The following is a 22,401-nucleotide window of genomic DNA, read 5'->3' on the forward strand; positions in this document are numbered from 1 at the left end:
TTTTAAAAATATTTCTTAAAAATATTTTTAATAATTAATTAATTAAAATAAAATAAAATTAAATTAAATTTAAAAAAAAAAATTGCCGGCTGGAGACGAACATGGAGACAAAGACCTTCGTCTCCGGCTATGGAGACGAAGATCTTCGTCTCCATAGCCGGATGGCCATAGAGACAAAGACCTTGGTCTTCGGCTATGGAGACGAAGGTCTTTGTCTCCATGGCTGGGGACGGAGGTTCGTCTCCGGCCATGGAGACGAAGCCCGCCGGAGACGAATCTTTTTTTTTTTTTAAATAATTTATTTATATTAAAAATTATTTTAAAAAATTAATTTTAAAATCGGTAACTTACTACATCAGGTAAACAGGTTATTTTGGGCTAAATTGCATGTTTTTGTGTTATTCAATGGCTCAATTGCATTCTTTTTTAGTTCAATAGCCTAATTGCAGTTTGGTGTGCAGTTGAGTAACCTATTTGATTCGTATTCCTATATTATATAACCTGGATTTCATCAGATCAGACAATTGTACTAGTGTTCATTGGAGTGGAAATTTCTTCATGTCTTGTTTGAAATTTCTTCATTTTTTTTTTTGCAAGAATTAATCCCTAATTAAAATACAACCCAACCCAACCCAATACAGGGCCGGTCACATCAGGAAGTAAAATTGAGGGAATCAGATTTGGGAGTACATATAGAACTTTTTCAAAAATGTTATTTCATTCATAACTTATTCGAAAACCAAACGTAAGGTTAGGGCTAGAACGCACTTCCTGTGGATTGCGCCTTTGCGCTCACATGCACAGAAATATTGACGACAATGCACAAATATCACTCTTATCTCCTTAAGAATATCCACGACCAAACACATTCTTGTCATCCCAACAAAGAATGTGGCCTTTTCTGCTTGTGCTGGTTACTACAATACAGGCTCCCAGACACCGTAGATACAAGCTAAGGTGGGAATGCAAACAAAACACATTAGTATATGGTTGGTTTTATGAATTTTGAGTATAGTTAACGGTGGGCTAACACAATCGTTAGAATATAGAGAATTTAGAGTAGAGGGGATATGGGTATTGTTTTTTGCTAGAATTAATCCCTAATTAAAATACATTTGAAACTTCAAAATTCTTCTCTTACAAAAACCCCAATACAAACAGTACACCTCATTTGAGAAGACTTCAACAACGTACCATAAATTAAAACTTAACATTCTACATACCCACACTAAAATCTTATAAACCAACATATGCCAATTATAATTAATAAAATAAGTACTACAATTAATATTATAAAATATTTTGTACCATATAAGTAGTAATCATATTTATCTTTCATAAAATGTTGGAGGGGCGACTAAGGGTACGGTGTGTAATAATTATACATACTCCGTATTATATTAATACATATAATCATGCATGCTAAACTCATTTTCAATCTTGATCATTTTTCTTTGGAATAATAAGGGTTAAATAGGCCACTCAATTGCACACCAAATTACAATTAATCTATCAAACTAAAAATAATGCAATTGGATTCTTGAATAACATAAGCTCATGCAATTAGACCCAAAATGACTTATTTACCTGAAAGGAGGTTAAATAAAAATAAAAATTAAATAATTAAATAATTAATTAAAAAAAAAAAAACTAAAACTAAAACTGCCGGAGACAAATCGTCTTCAGTTGGCTTCGTCTTCATGGCCAGGAAACAAAGATTCCTTAATTCATCTCCATGGCTAGGAGACGAAGGTCTTTGGGAGACGGGCCGGCCGAGACGAAACTGACCCAGTTAATGTTTTTATTTTATTTTATTTTTATTTTAATTATTTAACATTTTTCATTTAGTGAGTATTTTTAATATTATAATATCAATAAGATATTTTAAGAGTTGATAAAAAAACATGTGCTGAAATAAATAGTATTACAAAAATGTGGTGAAATCTTGTCGCTTGCGTTCACATGCAAATAAATATGGACGACAATGCACATATCTCATTCTATCCCCTTCAGAATTGCCACAACCAAACACTACACATTCTTGTCATCCCAACAAAGAATAATGTGGCCTTTTCTGCTTGTACTGGTTTTGGTTTCCTCTCCTGCAGGACAAGCAAATGGGGAGGATAATTCCATGGCGAATTCGAAGCGGCGAGCCGAGAAGATGATCAGACAACTCAACTTATTCCCCTTGCATGATCTCAACAGGGGTTCTGGCCACTCTCCGGTGGAAGCAGATACGCCGAGATTGGTCGAGAAGAAGTTGAAGTTGAACCTTCTTGGAGATTCTGGGGCGACTGTTGAAGATTTGGGTCAGCATGCTGGTTACTACAGGCTCCCAAACACTGTAGACGCAAGGTGAGAATACAAATAAAACACTGTATTTTATGGGTTTTATGGTTTCCTAGTACTCTGATCTTTGGAATGATAATGTTTTTTGGTTTGGCGCAGGATGTTTTATTTCTTCTTTGAATCTAGAAGCAACAAAAGTGACCCGGTTGTTCTGTGGTTGAGTGGAGGGCCAGGATGCAGCGGTTCATTAGCTTTGTTTTATGAGAATGGTCCTTTTTATATTGCCGACAATCAGTCCCTCATTTGGAATGATTATGGCTGGGACAAGGTAATCATAAAACTTAAAACTCATGACAACTCTATTTGTATATGTCGTAATCACAATCACCGGTACCAAAAAATAAAATTTTCTTCTTGTAATAATTGCAAGAGCTTTTACTATTCTAAATAGAACCATCAAAACAAGCGAGTTGGACCGATTAACTTGCATTTTAACTTTTAAGTAAGTTTTAGTCACAACCCAAATATCAAATTTCACTAATTCAAATACTAAATTAATAGGGTCCCAGACACCAATTCTTATGCCGTGAAATCGTGTCCACCTTGCAAGATGGACACGATTTTATTTTTATAATTATATTATAAGGGAAAAGGGTCAAATAGGCCTTCGAATTTTAACTTAAAAGTCAATTAGGCCCTTAAACTTTTTAAAGGTGCAATTACACTCATTAATAATTCATTTAGGTGCAATGAAGTCCAAAAACAAGTTAATGACCTACTATCACAGGTCATTAGGGTTCAGGCCACCTTCTGGCGAAATTTCCAACAAAAAAAAAGTGACTGGCGAAATTTCCGGCAAAAAAGTGACCGGAAGGTGGTCTGAACCCTAATGACCTGTGGTAGCAGGTCATTAACTTGTTTTTGGGCTTCATTGCACCTAAATGAATTGTTGATGGGTGTAATTGCACCTTTTAAAAGTTTAGGGGTCTAATTGATTTTTAAGCTAAAGTTCGAGGGCCTATTTGACCATTTTCTCTAATTATAAAACTCTATATATGTTCATAATTCTTGAACTTTATACTCACAGTTATTGAACTCTATATTCACAATTACAGAACTCTATATTCATAATTACTGAACTCTATGTTCATAATTTTTTAACTTCATATTCACAATTATTGAACTCTACATTCACAATTACAGAACTTTATGTTCATAATTATAGAACTCTATGTTCATAACTCTATGTTCATAATTATAGAACTCTATATTCATAATTTTTGAACTCTATATTTATAATTATTACAGTTTTGAAACCGTATTCACCTTGCAAGGTGGTTCCACAACATAATATGCCCCAAGACACTTGAAATACTTTTAATGGGCTACAAGAATTTGAAGTGAATAAAATGACAAACTAGGCCCAAGTAACTCAACCTAGCTACAAGCCCAATACTGATGAGCTATTAATGATTAGCTGACTCGTAGGTGCTAATGGCAGACTACTTAGTTGACTAAGAGAGAAGTCAAAGAAAAGAAGCGGAAAGCTTCACTAGTACAAATTTGACAAAAAAAAAAAAAAAAAACTTTAATGACTATTCTGTATTATTAGTGCTTAATGATGGTCTAAACTGGACATATCACTCTAGCACCAAACAACCAATCCGTATTACATATTATATTATGTGTTGCACGAGTATCTAGAATTCAAATATTCGCCGACATGAAGAGTACACCAAATCTTAGGGTTAGATAATCGCTCCCGAAGACTTCTGATGTACATGTACCAAAAAAAAAAAAGAATTCAAATATTCTTGCATCATCTTTGTGAGAATGAAATGACTTATCTAATTGAGCTAAGAGAATCCTAGGATGTTTCCATCTTGAAGACTATGGCACAGATATACTACTGAATTGGTCATCATCGCATTTTACCTAAATCAAATCATTTTATATGAATTTAATTTGATTAATTTTAAAAGGCATGACCATTTGACAATTTTGTTTGACAGGTTTCTAACCTTATATATGTTGATCAACCAACTGGAACGGGTTTCAGCTATAGTTCAAGTAAAGACGACATTCGCTATGATGAAAATGGTGTCAGCAATGATCTTTATGCCTTCTTACAGGTCTTCCACAAAATTTGATTTTACCATCAATTCTATAAATTAGTTACAGAGTAGAAGTTGATTTTATTAATAAATTCATCTCTGGATACAATGAAATACAGGAATTTTTCAAGGCACACCCAAAATATGCAAAGAGTGAGTTCTTTGTAACTGGAGAATCCTACGCTGGGCACTATATTCCTGCATTGGGCACACGGATTAACCAAGGAAACAAGAAGAAAGAAGGAATTCACATAAACCTTAAGGTATAACAATCATCACAGTAAGTTCTAAAATCTAGAATTTGGAACATGATGGATCTAATCCATTCAATTGTTATTGAAACAGGGATTAGCCATTGGCAATGGACTCACCGATCCGGGAATACAGTATCCAGCATACCCAGATTTTGCTTTGGACAATAACTTGATCTCAAAATCTTTCCATGATGAATTGACGCAGCTTATCCCGGGCTGTCAAGAAGCTGTGAGGCAGTGTAATAGTAATGGTGGATCTGCTTGTAGTGATTTGGTGAATAGCCGCTGCCAACCCCTCTATGATCGGATAATGGAGAAACTTGTGGACCTAAACGTAAAACATCGAATGTGTTTCTGTAATTTACCCTCTTTTAGATCTTGGCAATCACCAAAAGCATTTACCTTGTAATTCACATGTATGCAGTACTATGATATCCGGAAGAAATGCGTTGGGGGATCACTCTGCTATGACTTCTCAAATGCAGAGACTTTCCTCAACACGAAGTCAGTTAAGGATGCTCTCGGGGTGGGTGACATTGATTGGGTTTCATGCAGCACCACAGTGTACGAGGTAATGTCATCTGACATTTTCAAGAATCTGGCACCAGGCATTCCATCTCTCCTGCAGGATGGTATCAATCTTCTGGTTTACGTCGGCGAATATGACCTAATTTGCAACTGGCTTGGTAAGTTAGTTAGTTACGTTCTTCTCATCATCATAACAACATAACTGTTAGGATTAGGGTGCTGGACTTGACCCTTCACCCACCTCCCCCAATAATATTCCTAATCACCAATTGTTGGATTTGACCCTTTACTGGCCTCTGCTTAACAATAACTCCATGTAGCACTGAATCATATATGTTTTATTGTGATAACTCATCCAAAAATCCACTTTGATATGAAACAGGAAACTTGAGATGGGTTCAAGCTTTGCAGTGGTATGGGCAAAAAGGATTTGGAGCAGCTCCAAACGTGACATTTTCAGTGGGTGGAAAGGAGAAAGGGATACAAAAGAGCTATGGACCTCTCACTTTCCTTAAGGTTCATGATGCTGGCCACTTGGTTCCAATGGATCAGCCCAAAGCATCGCTGGAAATGCTTAGGAGGTGGATGCATGGCCAACTTTAAAAGCTTTAGGATTGTTATCTCCTTAAAAATATAGTATTGGTTTCTAATTTGGGTGAGAAATAAGGTGACTGCCTCTCTGTCACGAGCAGGGCATGTGACCACGTGATTCTAATAATTCAAACGATGTCTTTTATTATCCATGTTTACTTATTATCTATGTTCAAAATAAACGTCTTATCCCGTCTTATCTATGTTAGTTGTGCTGAGATATTACCTGCAGGCTAAAAGGGAAATGGTGTACCTAGACTGAATCTGAATCTAGGGATTAGCCAGAACAATGGAAATGTTAATGATATGCTTAACTATGCCTAAATTTGAGTTTCCTAAGTTTGATGAATGCAACCCTAGAAGTTGGATTAGAAGATGCTGCTGTTGGAAAAAAAAATAGCAAAAATGACATTGTAAGTAGCTAGTTTAATTTGTAGTATAAATATATGTCGGTCCACTTCTGATTTGGATCGGGTCAAAATAAATTTGAGTTCTTCGAGATGAACCACTAGTCTACTTCGCAATCTGGATGGTCTGCATGCTACATCTTACGCATGGAGTCCACCGCCTCATGCATGGTATGATAAACTGTAATGTTGATGCAGCTTTATTAAACGATGTAGTAGGGTTTAGGGCTATTCTTCGGAACCATAATGGCAAATTCATTTGAGCTTATGTGGGCATCTACACTACTGCGACCGGAATCCCTATGCTGCTAAGTCGATGGCCGTGAAAGAAGCATTAACATGGTTCAAGGGACGTCATGATAACAACATTATTGTTGAGTCAGACGGTTTAAATTTTAATTCTAGTAGTCAGGACTTTTCTTATATTGGTATTATTATTAAGCAATGCCGTTTACTTGCTAATGACATCCAGAACATTATTGTTCGCCATGTCAAAAGATCAGCGAATCATATATGTAGCTCATGTGCTTGCACGGGCGACTGGTTCTCCTTCTGTCCTTGGGGTCTAAGAGTCTTCCCCGCCCGATTGTATTTCGAAATCTTTTGATGATTTAATATAAATTTGGTTGGTTTTCAAGAGAATCAAAACACAAAGTAAATTGCAAGAAATGTAAATGTAGAACAACTTTTATAAAATTGAAATCTTCAATTCTTTGATCCAATGATGCAATTGAAAATAAATCTAAGTATTGATTGTTAATTGAAATTTAAATTGAAATAGAATTGTTTTAAAAGTGCCCAAAAAAGTAAAAGGGAAAAAGTACTCCCAAACTAGTATAAAGAGAAAACCTAAGAAAAGAAAAAGCTCCTCTAAAATTCCTAACTTCTCCCTTTATAACACCCAGAAACGCTTGCGTTACGATGCCCATTACGAGTGTAGTGGTCATTGTAATAGCATAACTGACTTTCTAAAGCTAGCTCTCCGCTACGAAGCTCTGTTACGAGCATAATGGCAAGAATGACCTTTATGATTTTGAGTTTTACGAGCCTTGTTAAGAGCGTAACTCAGCTTGTGACATAAGACTTTTGCTTTCATCATATTTTTGCTCCATTAAACGTAACTAGTACTCCACCCGTGCGATGCACGACTTATATATATATATATATATATATATATATATATATATATATATATATATATATATATGAGAAGAATAGTATAGTTATTTACAGCATCCAAACTATAAAATCAAATATTATTAATATTTTGTAAATAGTAAACAGTTAATAATATACAGAGTAAAAATTTTATATACAACATCTGACGTTGAAGAAACATACTCTCCATTGTCATTGCAAATAAGTAACTTAAGACCATTTGGATTCCTAACTCTAGACAAAGCAGCATATAACTCTGATTTTTTCAACAATAGTCCTATTGTAGAAAGCGTCTGGCCTTGACTCTTGTTTATTGTCATAGCATAAGACAACATTAGTAAGAATTGTCTTCGTTGAAACTTAAATAGTAACCTTAGGTCTAAAACGATGTAAGCGACAATCGCGGGATCAAGACCTTTGTATCTACGTTAGTTCCAACTGATATAATTAAAATAACATACCATTCTTATTTTACATTTTCACTATAAACCCAACAAAAATTATTAAAAATCATAGAACAATATAATATATTGAATTAAATAAATAAACTGGTATCTTCCATGTTGGATGGAAATAAATATCATCAGTAGGCGAGAGCGACGAGAGTAGCTCTCTCTTTGAAGAACAAGTTTGGCTTTGTCAATGGCGCAATCAAGATGCCAAGTAGAGACGATCGGAAGTATTTTTTCTGGGAACGTTGCAACAATTTGGTGGTGGCTTGGATAGTCCGCGTGTTATCACCAACGATCGCAAGGAGCGTCATATGGATCGATACAGTAGAAGGGGGTATGGATGGACCTAAAGAAGAAGCTTAGAAAACATGTAGGATGTGTTTAGAATAGCTAAGATTCAAGCAGAGATTTACCAGACCAGGTAAGGTAGTAGTAGTGTGATTGAATATTTCACCAAATTGAAGCTGTTGTGGGACAAATTTCTCATTCTGAGACTTACACCTACCTGTATTTGCATTCAGAAGTGCAGGTATAGTGATAATTTTCTGAACAAGGCTGTGACCAATTTTGAAAATGATATGAAGTGTGCCTTCCTCATTGGGCTTGATCAAGGAATCAAATAATGCCAATGAGACCCTTGCCAGATGTAGGTGAAGCCTTTTCCATGATCTCTCAATAGGAAAGGCAGTTTTCTGTTGGGTTTAACAACCCTATCAACCAATTTGCACATTCAGCTGAAAATTTATCAAGTAGTGCAATGCTTGCCAAAGAAAACAAACACTATTCCAATAATAAATCAAAGTTGGTGTGTAGTTATTGTAGATTCACAGGGCACGCCATTGAGAAATGCTACAAAAAGCATGGATACCCTCGAGATAGAAACCTAGAGGGAAGAATGTTGGGTCAGCTAATCAGGTTCAAGGTAATACAACTAATGCACAGGAGAATTGCATTTCTGACAATCAAGATGGGTACAAGAAATATCTTGAGTTTCTTGAGTATGTGAAAAGGGAAAGGAGCACCCTACTGGACACATGCTGCAATGGAACAGCACCTCAAGCTAACATCATAACAGCCAATTTTGTGCCAAATGCAGAATTAGAAGGTAAACCTACTATGAATAGTCAATACTACCAATGAGTATAAGAATATGTGGATCCTTGACAGTGGTGCTACACACCACATAGCGTGTAATAGAAACCTCATCACTAACCTAGAAAGATCAATGGAAAATATGTGGCCTTACCAAATGGAAATAAGGTTACAATCACACACATTGGATCTGTACATTTGTCCAATATGATTGTATTGCAGGGTGTTCTATATGTTCCAATGTTCTACTATAACTTGATCACTATAGTTGAGCTGATTAAGTCATTAGGCTATCATGTATTGATGCACTCTAACAAGTGTATGATACATGATCCACACCTTGGGAAGATGATTAGTACAGCTGAACTAAGAGATACCCTGTATCACCTTGTTATACCAGCACATTCCACCTTACATTGTATTCCTGTAGTGAATTCTGTTGCTAGTAATATTTGGCATGTCAGATTAGGGCATGCATCTCATGCCAAAATAAGATTCCTGCAATCCTTAATTGTAAATATAGTTGTTGGAAAAGATAGTGTTTGTGATTGTTGCCATTTGGCCAAACAGAAAAGACTACCTTTCTCTCCTAGTAAATCTTCTACTACGAATTTCTTTCATCTAGTACATATGGATATTTGGGAACCATATCATGTTAAGACTTTGCTTAGACATCAATATTTCCTCACCATTGTAGATGATTTTAACATGACTACATGGGTTTACCTTATGAGGGGTAAGGATGGGGTAAGGCAACTTGTGCAGCGCTTTTGTGCTATGGTTCACACTCAATTTGGAAAGGCAGTCAAGTGTATTAGAAATAGACAATGGGAAAGAATCCTCAATGCCATATTATTACCTGTAAAAAGGCATAGTGTACCAGACTTCATGTGTATGCACTCCTCAATAGAACAGTGTAGTTGAGAGGAAGCATGGCCACATTTTGTCTGTAGCAAGGGCCTTAAAATTTCAAGCTGAGATACCTAATTAATTTTTGGGAGAATGTATCTTGCATGATGTTTACATAATCAACAGATTACCTTCAGCAGCACTAGATAATAAGATACCTTATCAGCTCCTATTTAACAAACTGTCCCAGTATCAGCACCTTAAGGATTTTGGGTGCCTTGCCTATGCTGCACTGCATGGTGGTCATAGGACAAAGTTCTCACAAAGGGCAAGGAGATGTATATTCATTGGATATACCAATGGAGTAAAAGGCTACAAACTTTATGACATTCAAACTAAAGAAATCATTGTCTCAAGGGATGTGGTGTTCTATGACGACTCTTTTCCTTTCCAGACCAATGAAGTGACTGTAAAGGGACAAGACTAGCCAGTCTTGCCTACTGAGCATGCTACTAGTGTTGACTGTGAATCTAAAGCCATCCAACCTAGTCAAGGGCAGTCAACTGAACCTGACACCATCCCTGAGGTTCTTACATAATCTCCATCTCTAGATCTGAGGAGGTCAACCAGACAAAGGATTGTTCCATCTTACTTAGCAGACTATGACTGTCAGGATGGCTGAGTCTCTCCTCACAGCTTAGCCACAATCATGACTCATGACAAGTTATCTCTTACTTATCAAACGTTTGTCATGAGAAAATCCTGCATTAAAGAGCCTAAGACATATAATGAAGCTATACAACATGATTGTTGGAAACAAGTCATGGCTGCTAAAATTGAAGCATTGCAGGCAAACAGAACGTGGGAACTCATTGATTTAATCTCTACCAAACAAGCTATTGGATTTAAATGGGTGTACAAAGTCAAATACATGTCTAATGGGAGTATTGAGATATATAAAGCTAGATTGGTGGCTAAGAGCTACACACAAACAGCTGGATTGGATTACTTAGATATCTTTAGCCTAGTGGCTAAAGTCACAACCATCAGGACTCTCCTAGCTATTGTAGATGTTAAGTGGTGGAATTTACACCAATTGGATGTGAATAATGTCTTCCTCCATGGAGACCTCTATGAAGAAGTATACATGACCCTATCACCAAGACTTGTTGCCCTAAAGCTAGAATGGTTTGCAGATTAACAAAATCCCTTTATGGTCTAAAGCAAGCCAATAGACAGTGTAATGCTAAGCTCACTATAGAACTCCTCAAACTTGGCTTTAAACATACCATTGCAAATCTTTCATTGTTCATCAGAGGGACATGTCAAACCTTTATTTCCCTTTTAGTATATGTGGATGATGTGGTGTAACACCCATAAAATTTAAAACTTTGAATGCTTATGAAATAAAGGTAATACTATCATTAAATCCCAAAACAGAGCATAACTAAACATAATTGTTGGGGTGCTATGCCACGTTTGAGCTGGAGAACATAGACGCATAGGCTAAACTATCTAAACATCATAAATCCTCAAGTCAATGTTAAGTACATCATCATGGCACGCAAGCTGATAAAGAACTAACTAGATAAGCCTCGGGTCCTCTAGCGCGCTCCGGAGCTACACATCTGTGCCTGAAAGCCAAATATATTTGTTCAGCGAATAATGCTGGTAACCCACTCCAACGCGTTAAAATACAATATAGATATATACTTATGAAACTCTAATTTAAAATCGAGAATAGACTCAACAGATAAGGGTATGCACATTCATCAGATATAATCACGCATATAAAGATATTATCATACACCTTAAGGTCACAAGACTATTTCACATCATTCATGTCAGTATTCAATCATTATCTCAACACGTAAGCACATTTGGTGGTGCCACAGGACCCTTCACGCGCCCATACACGAAGCGCCAGCGCATATAGCTCTGGCATGGCCCCGAAGCACCCTGCCTGTACTGCAGCACAAGGAGATTGATCGCAACCAATCGATGAACCGCAGCTTATTTATAACGTTTGATCGCAACCAAACGGTGGACCACAGCCCGAATAATATGTATATCTGATCGCAATCATATTATGGACCGCAGCCCTATATATATTTATATACACGTCCGATCGCAACCGGTCGGGTTAACAGCCGATGGTTCTCAACCCATCCAACTTCCTGTATATATAGCCAATTTATCGCAACCAATTGGGGTATCATGCACAAATAACACATAGCCAAGCACATGCAACCCACATTAACACATAAGGAGGGGAAATCATACATATATAACCTATGCGTGGTTAGCCACATAACTAGAGATACGCCTAAGGGGTTCATGCTCCTTTCTCCTAGGTCCACGGGATACCAATTCGACTAGCATGCAATATACAAGACTCTCTTATCCTGCGAACGGTACCCGAAACATCAAACTAGACTCAGGCACGACAAACGGGGTCCAATGGGACACCACGGGACACGGGGAAACATCAAACGGGGAAAACAACCACGTTCCACACTGGAATTCCAATGGGTGGCCGGCAGGTGGAGGGCCAACCGCCGGCTGCCTGCCGGCGGCACAACACGGCATAGCGGGTGCCCGGCGGGCAGTTGCCTGCCCGCCGGCTGCCGGGCGGCCTTCATGGGGCAACGGGTAGGTGGCGGGTACCCCTGCCCCCACCTACCCCCACTGACTCTTATGTAATGATTCGGTCCCGGGATCCCTCGTGGAACCCGAAACCATGTCCAAACACATTTAAACACAAACGACGACACCACGTAATCAAGTAATGGATTAAAACCAAGAATCACATTAAATACATCCTAACATGACTTCTAAACATATTAAGACTCAATACCCGAACATGCAAAATCCCACCCAAACATACCAAGAATATCACAATACGAAATCCACGATTTTAACCCTAGGGTTTTAGTCATATTTAAAGCACAAGACCATCATTTATCTTAAAATCAAGAACATCAAGATTATCACATAAGCATCAAGATCATCACATAAATATCAAGATCATCCCATAAACATCAAGATTATCTCATAATCATCATACCAATCTCAAGAAAAGCCTTATCAAGATATAAACACAGAATCATATATCGAAGGAGCCAATGAAGGAGATTATAGCAAGGAAAATAGATTTTGTTGACACATGGGTTACCTCTTAGCCTTAATTAGAATCCTTGGCTACTAAGGTTCTTTCTCTAAGATCTCCTCTTCGTGATTTCTCCTATGTTTGGTGATAGGGGAATTCTTGGGAATTCTTGTATGGTGGAATCTATTGTGGTGTGAATTCTAGGTGTCTCCTATGTCTTTATATATATCTAAAAGTCCCAACTGGGGTCTGAATGATAGGTAATTAAATAATTAGTTTGGGTTAGTGACCGTAACATGGGGTGTTACACCCCCCCCCCCTTACAAGAGGCTTCGTCCCCGAAGCCCGTGCCTGGATCCATTCTTTCACCCCTGGATGTCACGTATTTGGCCTCCTGAATTTAGGAAATGTGGCTCCACGTGTCGTTTGCTGGGGGTAGAGTGGAGCTTGGTGAGGTGGTGTTTGGAAAGTTTGGGTCTACCTTGGTTTCCTGCTCCCGAGCTAGACGCCCCGCGCATGTCCAACATGGCCTCGATTGCTGCCACTCTCTGATCTAATGAGTGTGTTGCGAGGATTAGGGATGAGAACCCTTCATCCATGATTCGGTTTTGCCGGGTGAGTTGCGCGAGGATGCGCTCATTGACGGACCTTTCATCTTGGCCTTCCGTGTTCCCTGTTTCTTGTGCGGGTGTAGGTGGGTTAGGCTCGCTGTCTTCTTCTTGTTCCTCTTGTTCCCCACATTCTTGCATTGCCCGTCTCAGTTTCTTGTTGGAGATTTCCAATTGGTCAACCAACTCCCGTCGTTCTTCCGTGGGTTTCAGGCAAACCTCCTCGAGGGTGATGTATTGTCCCTCTCCGACATGATAGATGTCATTGCGACGGAGGTTCTGGGCATTGAAAACCATCCCACTCACGGGTTTGGCTTCCGTGTGGCTTAGGTCCACCCCTTTTCTTTCCATGATCCAACTTAGGATCATCCCGTAGGGCAAACTGAGCCGGTTGCTAGATTTGCAGAATTCCATGTGTTTCAACATAAGGGCGAGCAAATTGAACTTGAACTTATGCTTAAGGAAATAGGCAAAGGTGCACTCTAAGCTCCCCACGTCCTTGCTCTTGTTGTTCATGGGCAACAAGCTGTCAGTTACAATTATGACTAGCAACATTTGTTCGGCGGTTAGTCATTTCCTGTTTGGCCGGGTGGCCGAAGTGAAGCCATCTTCCTTTCCTAGTAGGTACCCGAGGTAATCCTTGTAACCCGTGTCTTGGGTACCGATCCACGCTTTTCGGTCATAGTCTGACACACCCGTGGTGGTCAGTTTCAGGAGTTCGGCCAAGCGGCCCTCGGAGAACACTATTTCTTTGCCCCGGACTTTAGAGGTGACTTCCAGCTCGTCCCCTCGTTTGGTGGCTATGAAGTGGCAATATAACTCCTTTACCAACTCGGGGTACGTATCTCCCTTAATCGTGAGATAGGTATCCAAAAGCCCTTGGAATTTAAGCATATCGACCACCTCCCGTCGTTCTTCTGTGGGTTTCAGGCAAACCTCCTCGAGGGTGATGTATTGTCCCTCTCCGACATGATAGATGTCATTGCGACGGAGGTTCTGGGCATTGAAAACCATCCCACTCACGGGTTTGGCTTCCGTGTGGCTTAGGTCCACCCTTTTTCTTTCCATGATCCAACTTAGGATCATCCCGTAGGGCAAACTGAGCCGGCTGCTAGATTTGCAGAATTCCATGTGTTTCAACATAAGGGTGGACAAATTGAACTTTAACTAATGCTTAAGGAAATAGGCAAAGGTGCACTCTAAGCTCTCCACGTCCTTGCTCTTGTTGTTCATGGGCAACAAGCTGTCAGTTACAATTATGACTAGCAACTTTTGTTCGGTGGTTAGTCATTTCCTGTTTGGCCGGGTGGCCGAAGTGAAGCCATCTTCCTTTCCTAGTAGGTACCCGAGGTAATCCTTGTAACCCATGCCTTGGGTACCGATCCACGCTTTTCGGTCATAGTCTGACACACCCGTGGTGGTCAGTTTCAGGAGTTTGGCCAAGCGGCCCTCGGAGAACACTATTTCTTTGCCCCGGACTTTAGAGGTGACTTCCAGCTGGTCCCCTCGTTTGGTGGCTATGAAGTGGCAATAGAACTCCTTTACCAACTCGGGGTACGTATCTCCCTTAATCGTGAGATAGGCATCCAAAAGCCCTTGGAATTTAAGCATATCGACCAACTCCGGAGAGAATTGGTCGGGTTCGAGGGCTTTACCTCCGATCACCGTGTAGTCGGCGTTATTCCATTCCGGGGTTCGGGTACCAATGGGTTTTTTCGGCATTGTGTAGAGTGGTTGTGGTTCGGAGGGCCCCCGGTGACTTTCCGGCGAGGAATTTTTCCGGTGGGAGATTTTCCGGCGAGGCTCAGGTGGAGAGGGTGGCGGCGTGGCTTGGCTTCGGTGGGAGGCTGCGTGCGGCAGTGGGGACTGACCGGTCGAGTGACGGGGAGGCGAGCGCCGGTCGTTGGTGGCGTGTGGAGGAGGACGGCGTCGCGTTGGGGAGTCGCGGTGCTGCGTCGAAGTCGAGGCGGCAGCGGTCCTGCTGGCGTGATGGCGGTGACGGGTCTCCGGCGGGAGCTGGGCAGTCGGTTGTCGGGCGGTCGACGGTGGTGAGGCGGTAGGCTGTTGGTGGTGTGCGACGGGGGTTTCTCGGGGAGATGTCGGCGGCGTGGAGGGGAAGAGAGGGGAAGAGAGGGAGAGGAGGCCGTTTCTACTTGGTGGTTTTTCGGGCATCCTGTTGCTCTGAATATTTTGTCAAATGTTCCGATCTATTCTTCGAGAATTGTGCGGTTTTCATCCCCCGAGAAGGTAGGCGGTCGGTGTTCTGAGATTTGGTGTTGGATTTCCAAGTTTCTATTTGGTGGTGAAGGTTGGAAGACTGTGTTGCTTAGTGTCCAGGCAACTTGGGTCAGACGTTGTAGATTCTGAATCAAGGATTCTTGTGTGGGTAGTCCCGATGCTTTTGCCTGTTTCCTTGTCGGTGCCATCTTGAGGGTTCATAGGCCGATATTATTTTGCATCCTTACCTTATGCTTATGAGTATAAGGGGGTTCTTTTAGATTGAGTGTGAATTAGGGTGTGGGAAAGTTTAGGGGTTTCACAATCTCACTGCGCGTCCTATGATTCCTAAATCCTATGTTCCTGAACTCCTAGAGTTTAAGCTTAATGTCCTAAAATCTGGTCTTAAGAGTCTTATCCTAGGGTCAACTTAGGCTCTGATATCAACTGTAACACCCCGAAATTTTTAAACTTTTAAAACTTATATAATAAAGGTGAATTCTCATTAAATCCCAAAATCAACATAAGAGTGCGGGGTGCTATGCCACATCTGAGCTGGAGAACTCAGATGCACATGCTAACTAACTAAAATCCTCAATACAAATGTCAATACATAATCATGGCACGCAGACCGAGGTGAAACTAACTAATCTATGCTTCGGATCTCTAGCGCGCTCCGGGTCTACGCATCGGTGCCTGAAAGCCAAATATATTTGTTCAGCGAATGATGCTGGTAACCCACTCCAACACGTTGAAATACAATATAGATAGATATATATAGATATATGAAAACCATTTTGAAGCAGGAAGATATATACTTAAGAGACTCTAGTTTTAAAACCAGGAATAGACTCAGCAAATAGGGGCAAGCACCATAATCAATGATAACAGTTAAGTAGAAACAACCATCATAAAGAATACGCAACTAAGGTCACAGATTACTTTCAAATCAACCATATCATCATCCAATCATCATTTGTGACACACAATCACACTGTGGTGGCGCCACGGGACCAATCACATGCCCCGAACATGAGGGTTAGTGCATATAGCACTAACACGGCCCCGCAGCACCCTACCTCATACCGCAGCATGAAGGGAGTTGATCGCAACCAACCCTATAGACCGCTGACGAACTCAGCGGCGGATCACAGTCCTACACACCGCTGACGCGCTCAGTCGGTGGACTGTGATCCACTTTACAAGGGGGGACTTACGATCCTACACAACGTTGACGGGCACAGTCAGTGGGTCATAGCGGATCAAGCCCTACACACCGCTGAGGAACTCAGTCGATGGGCGATGATCCTCGGAGACTACGACCCTACACACCGTTGGCCCATCACTCGGTGGATCGCAGCCAGCCGTAGCCCTACACACCGCCTGATTACTCAGGTCGGTGGACTACAGCCTTCATCGGGCTTATTGGCCCTACACACCGCCTGGCACGTCCAGGTCGGTGGGTCATAGCACCCAAGGCCCATGTGGACCGCAGCCCAAGAAGTGAATCACTGACTGCAGCCAGGGGAATGAACCACAACTCATAAGTAACCAAACAGTGGACTGCAACCCTATATAATATTTATATACCTGACCGATCGCAACCGGCCTGGTTAACAGTTGGGATGGTTCTCAACCCATCCAACTGCCCGTACAGCCAATTTGATCGCAACCAAATTGGGGAATCATGCATCACATAACACATAATAGCACACAATAGCATGTTGGGAAGGGGGAGGCATATAAATAAGCTTACGTGTGATCATTCACATAATAAGAATAGTCTTAAGGGGTCCATATGACTTCCACCTAGGCTAACGGGTTACCGATTCGACTAGCATGCAATTCCTAGACTCTTTTATCCTACGAACGACACCCGAAACATCAAACTAGACTCAAGCACGACAAACGGGGTCCGTTGGGACACCACGGGGAATGGGGAACATCAAACGGGGAAGCCAAAGACCCGGGGTGGGTGACAAACCAGCGGGTAGCCGGTGGGTGGAGTGCCACCCGCCGGCGATAACTTCCGGGCAGCGGGTGCCCGGCGGGCAGACGACTGCCCGCCGGCTGCCCGCTGCCCGGCGGTCTTACTTTGGGCAGCGGGCAGGTGGCGGGTACCGCTACCCCCCACTGACTCTTTTATCAAACACGCGTTCCGGGATCCTTCGTGGAACCCGAAACCATGCTTGGACACTTTTAAACGCAATTAACGACACCACATAGGCATTTAATGGATCGAAAGTAAGAATCATATTGAACACATCCTAACATGACTTCTAGACACGAACAACACCCGAACATGCAAATTCCCACCCAAATATAAATCAAGAACATCACAATATCAATTCCCAATCCAACTTAGGGCTCTAATCCCACCCAAATCATCAAAATCATATTTTACTTTCATTATCAAGAACCGTCAAGATTTATCAAGAATCATCACATAAATATCAAGAACCTCTTTTTAACATCAAGATCATCAATATCCCTCATAAAATCATCACATCAATCAATCAAGATTATATCACAATATCATAAAGAAATTCATCAAGACACAAGTATATAGAGGGAGCCAAAGAAGGAGATTATAGCAAGGAAAATAGTTTTTGTTGAGACATGGGTTACCTCTTAGCCTTAATTAATTTCCTTGGCTATGAAGGGTCTTTCTTTAAGATTTCTTCTTTCTTGATTTCTCCTATGGGAATTCTTGGGGAATTCTTGTGTGGTGAAAGTTATTGTGGTGTGAGTTCTAGGTGCCTCTTAAGTCCCTATATATATATATATATATATATATATATATATATATATATATATATATATATATATATATATATATATATATAGGGTTGAGTTCAAATGAGGACAACAATATATAGAGGACTGTGAGGACAAATAATGGGCACACAACAAATTTATACCTGGCACACAAGAATAAATGTAAACATCAGGTTTCGAACCCAGGCTCTATAAATTAACAAATCTAGCGCGCGACATACAAACTGTGGCACACGACTACATTCGGTCATGCACACGACATACCTGCTAATGGCACACACTACATCTGTCCTCACAGTCCTCTATAATATACTTGTCCTCATTTGAATACACATCTATATATATATATATATATATATATATATATATACATATATATATATACATATATATATATATACATATATATATATATATATATATACATATATATATATACATATATATATATACATATATATATATATATACATATATATATATATACATATATATATATATATATATATATATATATATATATATATATATATATATATATATATCTAAGAGTCCCAATTAGGGTCTAAGTGGTATGGCTTTGCTAATTCCATTTCCTATAGGACTAAGGGATTGGCTTTAGGGATAAGGGCCCATGGACTATGGTGGGCCTTTCCTGATTAATTAATGAAGTTTAATTCTTTCTCTTGAGTAAATGATTAAATAATTAAATGGTTTTAAAGGCCATAACACGGGGTGTTACATTAGTGGTTAAGGCTTTGTCTTGTAAGTGAGAGATCCAAGGTTTAATTCCCATTAGTTGCATTAGTCTTTTTTGTTGTGCATCCCTTGGGTTTTCCTATCCTTCTTTTGGCTCGATGTGGCAAGTAGCTTGACCGGATCCCCTTGTCAAACTTTTGCCTTTGCCGTGTGTTGGGTCTTGTGACTCGTGGATCAATGGGGGATGTTAGTTCTCCTCTTTACGTTAATTTAATTGACTTTGTCTTTTATTTATAAAAATTCCTAAATAGCTAAACTAAACAAGCGATTCTACTAAAAAGGGTGGTTCACAGGGGTTCACAGATCAACCTAAGCAGAATTCTTCTCCCTGATTTTCTTCTGATTGATTAGCGGGATCCTCGTCCCCTAGGGCCACGTTTTCCGTGTCGAAGTTAACCTCGTTTCCAAGATCAGCCTGGGTGCGACTTATGACGAATACCTTTCCGGGAGTACCGTAACTCCCTTGGTTGTTTGCGCCTCCTTGTTAGCCCATGATTGTAGGGCGTGAGTTTGGGGGTTGAGTGCACTGGAAGGACTCTTGTCCTTCTCCCCCGCAGTTGAAGCATCGCTAGGGGTTCCCTAGGCAGTCCTTGCCTCTATGGTCCTTGTTGCATCTTCGGCAAAGGAATGACCTTGTATTTGCTTCGTTGTTTCTCATGGGCGGCCCTTGGCTAGTTGGGTTGACCAGCCTCATGTTAGAGTCGGTTCTAGTCCTTTTTACAGGTGGCGCTCCGCCTCCTGTGTTTCTTTTACAGATCTGTTCCTGGACTCCCCGTTGTAGTAATTGGATTCGATAGAGGTCGGCGGCGCTGGTGTAGGCTTCGTTAGGGGTTCGGGGTCTGCTTACGATTAGGGCCTTTCGGGCTTCGAAGTTGAGGCCTGACACAAACTTCTCTATCTTGGTTGTCTCTATTGGAACTAATTCGGGCGCGAAACGAGCCAGCTCAAGGAATCGTTTGTGGTATTCCATGACGGTGGCCATCCGTTGTTTTAGGTGGAGAAATTCCTCGTACATGGTTGCCCTTACGTGCGCGGGGTAGAACCGTTCTCGTAGCCGTGTCTTCAGGCATTCCCAGTTGAACCTAGGTTCTTGCCTATAAGTGGGTCCCTCGTGGATCCACCAAAGATTTGCTTTGTGTCTGAAGTAGAATGAGACTATCTCTACGCGGAGTTCCTCTGGGCATTCCACTAACCCGAGGATTTTGTCGAAGGTTTGGATCCATTCTTCGAGGATTGTGGGGTCATCTTCCCCTGAGAAGGTGGGTGGCCGATGGTTCGAAACTTGTTGAGTGACATCTGAGTTTTCATTTGGTGGTGGTGGTGGTCAGTTGTTATTACGGAGGACTGCGTCGCTTAGAGCCTGGGCGACCTGAGTCAGTTGTTGTAGATTCTGAGCTAGAGATTCGTGAGCGGAGGGTTCGAGGGTCCTTGATTGACTTCTGGTCGGTGCCATGCTGATGGTGTACAGGGCCAATGTTTGTCGTAATGGTGAGTTAGTGTGTTGCACCCTTACCTTGATGCGATAAGCGTAGGGGGGATTCTTAAATTAAGTGCAGAATAGAGTGAGGGGAACGATATGCATGTAATGATAGGTAAACCTACAATCTCACCACGCGTCCAAGATTTCCTGAATCCTATGTACCTAGATACCTAGAGTTCAAGCTTAATGTCCTAAAGTCTTATCTTAAGAGTCTTTATCCTAGGGTCAATCCTATTTGAGTAATTAATTCCAATCCATGGATTAATTGAGTAATTAATCCTATTTCTATTTGAGGAATTAATTCCTAAAATCCTGATTTTTAATACTCAAGGACTAGAATTTGACTAGTCAACCTTTAAGTTGTGTTGTACCTTGTGCTTTGAGGGGAGTTCCCTTGTTCCTTACACTTTCTAAGGGTTAGTAAGGGTATCCTTGTCTTTTCACCAAGAGTTAGTATTGTAACCTAACCTAGAAGACTTCTTCATTTCATTCCTTACAATTTCTAGAAAAATATCTCTACCTTCTCTCTAGAAAAGAAGTGTAGCTTATTCTCCAAGCCAAGTTGAGACCCTTGTCAAGATTCCAAGTTTTGCTTCCAAGATTCAACCTTTCACTTATTTGGGCATCTAGGAGGGTAAGATCTAAGCTTGTCTAGTCTTTTTGGTTCCATATTAGTTGTCTTTTTCTTAAAGGTAGGATCTTTATGATCTTTTGGTTTGATCTTGAAGTGGGTTTGAGAAGTGAGCCTAGTGGAGAGCTTGTTGTGGTGTAAAGAGAAGTCTTTTGGTCTTCAAGAGGTAACCCATGCTCTGCAAAACCTATTTTGCTTACCTATATGTGATTTCTTGGATTCTACATGTGTTTTGCTATGAAATGTGAGGGTTTATGCATTTATCTTGTGATATTGCATATCTAGAGCTTGTGTTTAGGGTTCCTTTGTGCCATTGCTTGGCATTTTCCATGGTTCAAGTCATTTTGTTGTGTTTGGTGAGATTTGGCATGTTTTGGACTTGAATTTGTGTTTGGAGAAGAAAAATCCCCGAAGGGATTAGTTGTGGAACAGGAGTGTTCCCGCGGGCGGAACGGCGGGCGGGGCACCACCCGCCGGCCTACCCGCGGGTACACAGCCTCGTGGGAAGTGTTCCCGCGGGCGGAACCACGGGTGGGGCACAACCCGTGGGTCCACCCGCGGGTACACGGTGGTGTGTCGTTCGGGATTTGTTCCCCGTGATTTGTTTGTCTTGGTATTTGATCTTTTCGCTTCCCGTTGTTCTTTTGTGGAACTATTTGAGTGTCTTCTTGATGTTTCATAGGTCTAGAACTATATGGTAGGTATCCATGTAGGACTTTGGTGTCTTGAATCGTGCTAAGTGTTCAACATTGTGTTTCGTTGGACCAAGAGGTGTCTTGTGTGTTCCTCGGAACTATCTTAAGTTTCCCCATTGTTAAGCATGCTAGTTCATTGTCTTAATTCTAGCGTGTGTGTGCTTTGTACCTTCCGTTTGGTTGATGATAACTTGTGTTATTCATCGTTGATGTTGTTGGGTTGTGACCCGTTCCTTGATTGAGTATGTTTCATACCTTCATTGCAATCCTTTGATTGATTTCTGTTGAGGTGTGGTGTGTGTGGCTTTACCTGGATTGCACGATTAGTGGTATGGGACACTAGTCACCAAGGTATTGCAGCGGTCCTCGTGGTGGCCGTGACGTTAT

General features: G+C 40.8%; 1 protein-coding gene and 1 long non-coding RNA gene across 2 annotated transcripts; one reads left to right on the top strand and one right to left on the bottom strand.

The window, feature by feature from the left end:
* The first annotated feature begins 2,005 nt into the window (after positions 1-2,005).
* Positions 2,006-5,982, top strand: LOC109182529 (serine carboxypeptidase-like). Its single transcript, XM_019332706.1, has 7 exons — positions 2,006-2,358; positions 2,452-2,620; positions 4,305-4,424; positions 4,526-4,669; positions 4,752-4,994; positions 5,085-5,346; positions 5,571-5,982. Exons 1-7 carry the CDS (start codon positions 2,063-2,065, stop codon positions 5,789-5,791), a joined length of 1,455 nt encoding a protein of 484 aa, XP_019188251.1. The 5' UTR covers positions 2,006-2,062; the 3' UTR covers positions 5,792-5,982.
* On the bottom strand, positions 2,300-15,618 carry LOC109182666. The gene is made up of 4 exons (XR_002054399.1): positions 15,608-15,618; positions 10,239-10,246; positions 6,286-6,287; positions 2,300-2,378 (listed from the first exon to the last, which is right to left on the bottom strand). It is a non-coding gene; the product is annotated as an uncharacterized LOC109182666 (long non-coding RNA).
* Between the last annotated feature and the right edge of the window lie 6,783 nt (positions 15,619-22,401).

This window comes from Ipomoea nil, unplaced genomic scaffold, assembly GCF_001879475.1.
Source record: "Ipomoea nil cultivar Tokyo-kokei standard unplaced genomic scaffold, Asagao_1.1 scaffold0100, whole genome shotgun sequence".
NCBI classification, from domain to species: Eukaryota; Viridiplantae; Streptophyta; class Magnoliopsida; order Solanales; family Convolvulaceae; genus Ipomoea; species Ipomoea nil.